Below are 10,474 nucleotides of genomic sequence, written 5' to 3' on the forward strand. Positions count from 1 at the left end.
ATTCTATGATGGCAAGAATGATGACAAGAAACAGAAACTGTGTTAAGATAAGGGTCCCAGCAAAAGGCCCTTTAAGAAAAAGCCATGAAAGAAGCAAAGAGTAGAAAACAAACACCAGTACTATCACTCCTTGATTTTGACACAGGTCTTGCAAAGGCGGATACATTTTTTTAATCCGTGCTAAAAGTCTGCATATATTGTATACCCACTTTATTAATTTGATTAAATTTTTCATTTTCTCTATTGCCCATTTCATTATTTTCTTTATTTTCTCTATTACCCATTCTACTACTTTGCTTACTTTAAGCATTGCCCTTGTTCCTGATATTGCTGTAAGTCCTTTTATGACTGTGGCTAGTATAAACCCTAATGCGGCTGCTATACACCCTGTTAGGGTATTTCCCAACCCTAAACAGAACCGAAATATAGCATCCACAGTGCTCCCAAATCCACTACCCCCAGTTGATTGTCCTCTTTCTTTACTGTGGTGTTTGGTTTTTTTTCCATCCAGTATTTCTTCTTCTTTTGTATGATCTTCATTTTCTTTCTCTTCTTCTTCTTCTTTGTCTTCTCTTTCCACAGCTTCTGTTTCTGTTTCTTTATCTTCTTCAACTGCTTCTATTTCTTCTTCTTCTATTTCTTCTTCTTCTTTAGCTTCTTCTATTTCTTCCTCTATTTCTTCTTCTCCTTCTTTATCTTCTTCTTCTATTTCTTCTTCTTTTTTAGCTTCTTCTTTAGCGTCTTCTTTTTCTACTTCTTCTTCTACATCTGATCCCGGAGTTAAAACTACAACAGTTGGCCCAGAGAAAGCCTTTGCCACTGATTCTGCTGCAGGGCCTGTAAGTTTGATCATGTCATTCTTAGAGACACTGATGTTACTGCAGGTGTCTCCGCACTGCAACTTCCTGCTGGTGTAGCACACTCCTTTGTTTTGTTTAACTGTCTGGTCTATTTTATTGAGCAGCTCTGTAACCTGGGACTGGTTGCTGAGGTTGTCACCCTTTAGGTTGCATTTATTAATGATGTGGTATCGGCTCTTGCACTTCCTCATCAGATCACTCAGATATTTATTCTGATCTATGAATTGTTTGATCTTCATTTCATCTGAGTCTGGGCTATCCTGAGTAAAGACAACTGTAGCATATTTAAAAACTTCCTCTGAGAAATACTGGCTTATTTTCTCAATGAAAGCCTGCTGCTGCTGGTCTGTGGATTTCTCCACTTTGAGCACAATGAGAAAAGCATGAGGCCCTGGAGTGCACTCAGTGACACACCTCAGTATTTCAGGCTTCAGCTCCTCCTCTGATCTATTTGTGCAAAGCAAATCAGGAGTGTTGATCAGGGTAATCCTTCTTCCATGAACAGATTTGGACTCAGTTTGACACTCAGTGTTGTTAACCTTGAACACGTCTTCTCCAAACATGGCGTTTGCTAGGCTGCTTTTCTCAGCTTCAGTGTTTCCCAGCAGGACAACCCTGTACAATTGTTCCACTGGAAAGAAGTGAAGACAGAAAATTAATTGAGCATTTGACTACTGGTATGTTGTAATATTGAGCTACAAGATTAAATAACAAAAATATCCATAAATGTGCCTGTTGTTCAGCCATCGGTCATTAGAGAATAATTGTTTGTTAACTAGAGGTTTATGGGGCACCGTTTGTAAATTGAAACATGCTGAAATTAATGGCAACATTTTTCCACATTTAGCTCAAAACCTTATGTGTACCCTGACAAAAGGTAGAAGAAAAATGGACTCTCCTGGACTCCTTCATTTTATTTACAAAAAAAACAAAAGCAAAACATAAGACCAGGGGCCCGTTCTTCGTACCTCGCTTACTACATCCAAGATCAAATGACACATCCAAGATCAAATCATCGCGCTAACTCTGAGCTCGCTATTCCGGTTCTTCGAACACACCTGTTGTTGACGATTAGTATAGCTGGATGAAGTAATGTGAGATCACTGGGTGGCTTAACAGGGGCTATGCATCGATAGTAGAAACATTGATCGGCAACCCGTTGATTGGTCGGTGAAAATGTCGAAGGAGCGCGCTCGGTATTTTTCGGCAGCAGAGCAAGAACTCTTGATTGAGGGATTTCAGGAGTTTCAAAGTTTAATTAAAACGCAAGGGAACACTGCAAAGGCTGCAAAAGCAAGGAGAGAGGGCTGGCAGAAAGTTGCTGACAAATCAAACTCGTAAGTAATTTAATAATAATAATAATAATAATAATGGATTGGATCTATATAGCGCTTTTCAAGGCACCCAAAGCGCTGTACAATGCCACTATTCAGTCACTCTCACATTCATACACTGGTGGAGGCAGCTACAGGTGTAGCCACAGCTGCCCTGGGGCAGACTGACAGAAGCCAGGCTGCCATATCGCGCCATCGGCCCCTCTGGCCAACACCAGTAGGCGGTAGGGTAGATTTATTATATTACACTATATTATCCAATATTATATTACATTATATTACATTATGTTACATTATATCCTCTTTCACATTAGAGCCACAACAGGACCCACTAGAACATGGGAACAAGTAAAAGTGAAATATAAGAATATTCTACAGAATGGTAATATTTATCACTTATATTGCTTGTCGTCTCTTGGAAAGAGACCCTGAAATAATCTGTTTGTTTGTTCATAACAGCAACCAAGAAAAGGGCAGAGCAAAAAAAGACAGGTGGTGGTCCTGCACCCCCTCATCAACAAGTTGGTTAAGTGAATAATACCCTCACGGGAATATCGATATCTCTCTATGAGCACACTGTCGCGCTGAGCTAAAGGATCCTGTCTATCCCGCAATATACGCTGAATTCTGAGGACTCTCTGTTAGGTTTTGTATTGTTGATTGTCATTTATGCTTAGAAATATCTACTTATATATGCTTAGAGTTTTATAATTAGTTTTAGATTGGTAGAGGTTTGATCCTTGATAGTCTGCAAACCTTGTGTGCATAGAGAGCACTCTGGGAGCATGGGAGAGGTCGTACCTTCTCTTATTGTTTTATGGTAGGATTAACGTAGCTATATCTGTCTTAGTCTAAGTGCCTTTTGGCACACACACATACACACACACACACAGGCAAGGTACTCTTTGTTTGTATGTAGACGTCATATGTTAATGAACCTATGCATATTCATGTAACCTCAATAAAAGAGCAGTGTTACGGGAGAACGGACGAGAGCAACTGGGGTCAAGCGAAGGAACGGCGTCTGTCCGGTTCTCTCCCGTGCACGAGAAACATGAAGAACATTGCCTACTTCGTGTCTTGCTTGCTGTGTAATTATATTGTCTTCAACGTTCCAGCGAATAGGTTCAAGCTACAAACCTATCACTGTCCTTATCAATCTTGCACCTTCCGCAATGGGTGGTTTGCGTATACGGACAGGACATGGCTGCGACAGGCTTCCCAAATCCACCTTCGCTTTTATAGCCGTGGTCTCTCATCTTGATTACACGAAGTAATTTACTATTACTACTCTAAAATATGAATTACATCTGAAATAATCAAATACATGAAATAGAATGATTAATAGTACATTTCCCTTTTTTAGGAAATGACCTGTATGTATCTGTGTGAAATCAATAAAAGGATCAAGTACTGCATTATCTTTAGTTACATTGATAATATTTATTTATGGAAAAACAGTGGTAAAATATCGCTGTTGCTTTCGTATACATGAAGCGGACATACCTGCGTGGCCGCGATCTAATCCTGTTTACATAAAGTAAGCCTTCTCCCGAGCAGGTTTACGCTTACGGATCTGTTGCTATGACAGCAAGTCCCGGATGAGCTTCGGGGAACCGAACGATCCAAGATCACGCAAAATCGTCAACAATCAAATCCAGCTAACTTACTTAGCGAGGTACGAAGAACGGGCCCCAGGAGAGCAGTCTGTGGTGACGCTTTCCTCAGAGAACACAACTGAGTTAAACTCATGTCTCGTCAAATAAGTTGTTACCTTTGATGTACTTTTGAGCCCCTGGTGCTTTTCCTTCCATGACAATCATTGCTGGTGGCACTAAAAAGGCAAAACAAGTGAAAATAACACATTATATAATTCTGTTTTGTTAGAGTTGTTTATTCATATTTCTTAAAAAAAAAAAAAAGGAATAAGAGGATCAAGGGCATGCTTTGCAAAGATTAGATTTGATGAAATGCCACAGAAATGCTTGGTTTATTTGTTTCGTTCAGGATACCTGTAATAGGTTTGACATTTTCATCATCTTTCTGTGCTGCGTCTTCTTCTCGTGGTGTAACCACTTTGACGCTCATATTTTTCTGCAAACCTGCTACACGTTGACAGAAAGCTTCTGTCAGAGGTCCAGCTGCAGGGCCTGCTAATTTGATCCATACTTGCTTAGAGATGCTTTCCCTGATTTCAGCGGGGAGCTGGGGGATTCCTGGGTGTTCTAGTAGAGATAAATTACAGTCTTTAATTAATAGTGCACATTTATGTGGCTGGGATAATCTATTTTCAGCCATTTATACTGTTGCTGAATGAATGGAACACATAAATTAAATCACCAGAAGAGGTTAAAAACATCCATAAAATAATGATAGCATAGGAGAAATGTGACGCTGCATTCTGCGCATCCATAATAGGAATCAAAGTAACATATCTGCCTTTATGCAACATGTTGAGTTTGTTTGGCAAAGTCTGATCACAAGCTCCAAAATCAAAGAAAAGAAAGTTTTTCTGACATTAATGTTTCTATGATTTCATGTATATAATGCTAACTTTATAAGAAAATGTTCAAACCACCTCTTTAGATATTCTACTGCTATTTATGCCAGTTGTATACAATCTGTGAGTTTAATCCAGACTGTAAAGACTGTGAGGAATGTGTTCTGGATAAAAACATAGAGTTTAAATGCATGCATGAGATGTGCTATGTATGTGTTCAGTACGTTTATTTTCAGCACTTAATATCTTTAAGTGTCAATGTCATACATAACTCTAATATTTGTTAATTCTCTTCAATTTCCACACAGGACATCAACCCTTCAGCCACCTTCTGGTGAAAATGGTTAGTGAAGACGGTGGCAATGGCTCTGCTCTACTAATGTTTGGTTTTGGCTCCATCTAGAGGTTCCTGAAATATAATGCAATATTGTGTCATGAACCTAAGATTTCCTGATCTTTTTTTTTTTTTTTTTTTGATGCATTCACTGCACGGCCTTTTAGATTAAATTAATGATTAAATTAAACCGTTAATTAATTAATTTAAAAAACAGAACTAATTTCTTTTGACTGCATTAAATCGTCATTAATGCAGTCTGGCTCACAGATTAAAACGATAAGTCATGTATCATAAAAAATAAAAAGCACCAGCAGGCCACGTGCTTGGTTTGGTCCGACATTTCACATTTGCCTGTACTGATTTCATCGCAATATTCTTAACGCGCCAACCTGTCGTTTCCATTGATTATTTATATAATATTAGACTTGGTCAGAGGGCCCGGTGGCGCCAGTGTTCGGCAGCCTCGCCTCTGTCAGTGCGCCCCAGGGTGGCTGTGGCTACAATGTAGCTTGCCATCACCAGTGTGTGAATGTGTGTGTGAATGGGTGGATGACTGGATATGTAAAGCGCTTTGGGGTCCTTAGGGACTAGTAAAGCGCTATACAAATACAGGCCATTTGTCAAAATGCATGTGGTTGTTATAACTGAAGAATATTAGGAATAAAATAACTTACCAGGCATGTTTGCAAAAATCAGCGAAGAGCAGAGCTTCACGACTATTGCTTGTTTCCGTTGATTCTCTGAGCTTACTTTCACTTGCTGTTTGAAACGTGGCCGTTTGGGTCTGGGGGTTTCAGTTTGAGTAGAAACAAAAAGTGAACTTGCCTGTTTTCAGTTGCTGAACTCTGCATTTACAAAATATCTTAACTCAGATGTGAGAGTAAAACTTATTGTAACTTATTCGTTTTCCAGCTCAATTTTGATTCAAGTTTGTCTTTTACAGTGTTGTAAACCATCATTATTCTTAACCTGCTTTCAGAAGGAAATGGGTTTTGATGGGTTTGATGAATGAAAGGTAACACGTGACTCATTGCCACACAATAAAATGCAGACACTAACATCTTACTGTTAATGCTTAGAAGGTTTACCCTTTTATGTAGACTAGAACAGAAAAGATAAGTGTTCCATTGGTCTTGCTATGAGCTGCTATATGATTTGATAGCATGTTCATGAAGTGAAAAATGTAAATGTATAATGTTGCATTCTTTTCTTTTTGTGCTTTTGCCACATGGTGTAAATTCAGTAGAAAGTACAGTATATACACATAACAGGTTGCAGGGAAGACACTTGTTTTATGCATAAACATGCTGGACATTAAAGTAAGGATAGAAGAAGCTCAAGTCCAATATTAAGTCAGATTTTAAGTTTTCTTGTTAATATTTGAGAAAGCCAAAACAAGCAAGTATAATCTATTATGAATAAACACAAACAAATCAATGTTAAAATGGGTAAATTCCTTTTTTCTAAGTTTCTAAGTGTCCGTCTCCATAGCTGGACTGGCCATCGGGCATACCGGGCATTTGCCTGGTGGTCGGCTAGCGATTTTTTGTTTTTATGGGCCAATGGATTCTTTTTTTTTTTAGGAAGGGTATGTATAATGAAAGGTGTTGGATTGGCTAATTGGTCATGATCGACTCTGGGCTGGACCAATTACAGCCGAGGAGGCGGATGCACCCTCCCCCTTGTTTAGCAATCACGTGATTTTCGCGCATTGCATGCCGGGAACTAGTGGCAAAACAATCCAAGTACCGCATCAATTGCAAGCATTTGCAGCACCGCAAAACGTTCATTCTCCGGTTCCAATACCTTCTTGTTTTTTCTTTGCCGCACAAAAAAGGAATGTACAAAACAAAAGGAGAAGAATGGAAGGGCTTGTCTCCGGTAATATGGACCTATACAAGGCTGCGTCCTACAACGTGCGCAGCGCGGTCCGAAAGGCAAAGCGGAGCTACGGGGAAAAACTAGAGTCACAGCTACGACAGTGCGACTCTAGGAGCCTGTGGAAAGGACTGCGGACTATAACGGACTATAAACGACCAGCTTCTTCAATGATGAATGCCGATGCTTCACTGGCTGATGAGCTGAACACGTTTTATGCTCGCTTCGACGCCGCAGCAATTAAAACAACAAACGGCTGCGCGCGCTCGGAGTGCACCAGTGAAGAAAATGCATTCGTCATCACAGAGCATGCCGTGAGGAACACCTTCAGGAGGGTGAACACCAGGAAGGCAGCAGGACCAGTTGCAATCCCTGGCCGGGTCCTTAGAGCCTGCGCTGATCAACTAGCACCGGTGTTCACGGAGATCTTCAACCTCTCCCTGGCCCAAGCTGTGGTTCCCACGTGCTTCAAACGTTCCATTATTGTCCCTGTTTCAAAGAAACAACAGCCCGCTTGCCACAATGACTACCGTCCAGTAGCACTGACTTCAATTGTGATGAAGTGTTTTGAAAGACTGATGAGAGATCACATCACTTCTTCACTTCCTGCCACCATCGACTCACTTCAGTTTGCTTACCGGACTAATCGTTCCACAGACGATGCCATATCTCACCTGCTCCACACATCCCTGAGTCACCTGAACACTGGCAGAGGGAATTATGTTAGGATGCTGTTCGTGGACTACAGTTCAGCATTCAACACAATAATTCCCTCTAAGCTTTTCACCAAGTTGACGGATCTAGGACTCAGCTCATCACTGTGTCAGTGGATCCTCAACTTCCTCACAGACAGACCCCAATCAGTGAGGGTAGGAAAACAAGTCTCCCCCTCCATCTCACTCAGCACTGGAGTGCCTCAGGGCTGTGTTTTAAGCCCCCTGCTGTACTCACTGTACACTTATGACTGTGTAGCCACATCCGACACCACCTCCATTGTCAAGTTTGCTGACGACACTGCTGTTGTGGGCCTGATCTCCGACAACATCGAGACGGCCTACCTGGAGGAGATTAGGAACCTGGAGACCTGGTGCCAGGAGAATAACCTCCTCCTAAACATCAGCAAGACTAAGGAGCTGATCGTGGACTTCACTACAAAGCAGGCGAGGAATTACAAACCCCTCATCATCAGTGGCAAGCCAGTGGAGAGAGTGGACAGTTTCCGATACCTGGGTGTCCACATCACTCAGGACCTGTCATAGTCCTGTCACATCAACACCCTGGTTAAGAAAGCCCGTCAGCGTCTCTTCTTCCTCAGAAGACTTAGAGACTTCCATCTGCCACTGAAGGTGCTCAAGAACTTCTACTCCTGCACCATCGAGAGCGTCCTGACGTCAAACATCTGCACCTGGTTTGGGAACAGCACCAAGCAGGACAGACGAGATCTGCAAAGGGTGGTGCGCTCGGCAGAACGCATCATTCAATCAGAGCTCCCTGACCTGCTGTCCATCTACACCAAGCGGTGCAAGTCCAAAGCTAGGAAGATTATGATGGACCTCTCCCATCCCAACAATGGACTCTTCTCACTGTTGAGGTCTGGGAAGCGCTTCCGCTCCCTTAAGGCCAAAACAGAGAGAATGAAGAGGAGCTTCTTCCCCCAGGCTATTCGGGGCCTGAACCAGGTGTAGGACTGGACTCTCCCAAACACGTCACTATAAGACTGGACTCTCACACACGTCACCACACGCACCACCACACATTTCCTATAATCCTATAATTCCTATAATTTATAATCCTTATCTTTATAATCTCTTCTGCTATTTGCACATTCTTTACTGTAAATTCCTAAGTTAATTTGTAAATTTTTGTAGTAAATTGTAAATATTGTAAAACTTTTCTTCTGTCATTTAATGGTCGGGAGGAGTGAAAGGGTCAGACCCTTACGAGCACACAGAGTGGACAAAAGACGTTAGCGTGCTGCCCAACTTTATAGATTTATAATTATACGGTTCTTGGAGTGAGTGCATACACTCATGAAGTTTAGTAACTTCAGGTCACTGCAACAAGCCCAGGTACAGTTTACCGACGGATGGGTGCAGGACCTTGAAATGCACCGTGTAGAACGAAAGACCATCGTACGAACAAAGGTAAGTTTACCAGTCTCACAAATCGTCGTCATAAATACACATTTGTTAACCGTTTATTAATAGGACCTTTGAGCTCAACGGTAATTAATTAGTAGTGGAAATAATTTCTGGCAGCATTACAGAAATGTAGCAGTGACAATAATATTGTATGTTGTAATCGCACTGGACAATTAGTGATACAAAACAACTGTTTTACCCTGTGAATAAAAGTATATGTTTTTGTCAATGTACCATGGTAATAACAGAAGCGAAACGCAATATTGTGTCAGGACAATTTACTATTTATGCACAATAAACAAAGGAGCATAGCGCGACAATTTCTGTTCAGCGCCAGACTTGCTTGTAACCTATATCACCAGTTATGTTAAGAAAAATGACGCATTAACTACTACAAAACTCTGACCTTTGTGGGAATGCTTGGAGCAGACTAACCTGTGAGCTGGAGTGTTCTGGGACGTTATATTTGGTATATCCAGACCATCCGTCGGCTCTTACTTCGGAAACATGGCTTTAAAAATTTCTCTTCAACGACGTAATCCGATTAATCCGATTTAAAAAAAAAACGATCTCTTTACCCGTCGGCTTCCCGTGGCTGTCATGCGACCGGCTATTGCAGTTAATAATACAACAGCTTCTTGCCATTTTTTGTGTTTCTTTTTATCGCTGTTTAACTGGTTTCAATTGAAAGCCTGCGTGCGCTAGTACCTCTTGCCACAAGTTCCCAGAATCCTTTGCGGTTTTACCCCTGAATGACGTCACATTTTCAATCTTTATCCTGGTGGGCCGGTCTCTAGTCAAAAGGCCCGGGCCGATTTTTTGTCCCAGTCCAGCCATGTCCGTCTCCCTAAAGGTTTAATCACATTTACACCAGTTTGGACTTTATTCAGCATCTGCTTCATTTGTACCTTTTTCTATGATGTTTTTGCTGCATAACATCCTGTAAAGTCACCTTTAAGCGTGCCTGTTTCTGATTTTCCTTTTATTAAAATAATTTACATTTTAATAGTTCTCTCCCAGTATGCCAATGTTGGCACTTTATGGTAGTGCCTGCCAAAATTTCCCCAAAGGCCCTAAAAACTAAACTGTCTGATCTCTGCTTTTGTGTAATTCAGCCATTTTTGTTGTATTTCTTTCCTTCTTTCTGTATCACATTGCCATACCTGCTTCTTTGTTTGCTTGCAATGTACTTTCCGTTTATTCAGGTTGCTCCTCCACCTGGACCTGGTTTTCATCCTTTAAAGTTTCTTTCAAGATTGTGTTTTAAGGATATGAAGGTAGCTGCCACACTTATTCACCAAAACACTGATTAACGTCTTCTGGAAATGCTGCAATAGCTTTAACACTGCAATATGGCAGAGACCAACAGTGTAAACAATACACAATACAAATTTCACTACTTAAAGAAATCATACACAGTAGTG

The 10,474-nt window shown here is 41.1% G+C and overlaps 1 protein-coding gene across 1 annotated transcript; it reads right to left on the reverse strand.

Moving 5' to 3' along the window:
* Positions 1-390: 390 nt before the first annotated feature.
* On the reverse strand, positions 391-5,757 carry LOC143416715 (GTPase IMAP family member 6-like). The gene is made up of 5 exons (XM_076882199.1): positions 5,706-5,757; positions 4,207-4,419; positions 3,969-4,028; positions 581-1,491; positions 391-408 (listed from the first exon to the last, which is right to left on the reverse strand). Exons 1-5 carry the CDS (start codon positions 5,710-5,712, stop codon positions 391-393), a joined length of 1,209 nt encoding a protein of 402 aa, XP_076738314.1. The 5' UTR covers positions 5,713-5,757.
* Positions 5,758-10,474: the final 4,717 nt, after the last annotated feature.

Source organism: Maylandia zebra, linkage group LG3 (genome assembly GCF_041146795.1).
Source record: "Maylandia zebra isolate NMK-2024a linkage group LG3, Mzebra_GT3a, whole genome shotgun sequence".
Taxonomy (NCBI): Eukaryota; Metazoa; Chordata; class Actinopteri; order Cichliformes; family Cichlidae; genus Maylandia; species Maylandia zebra.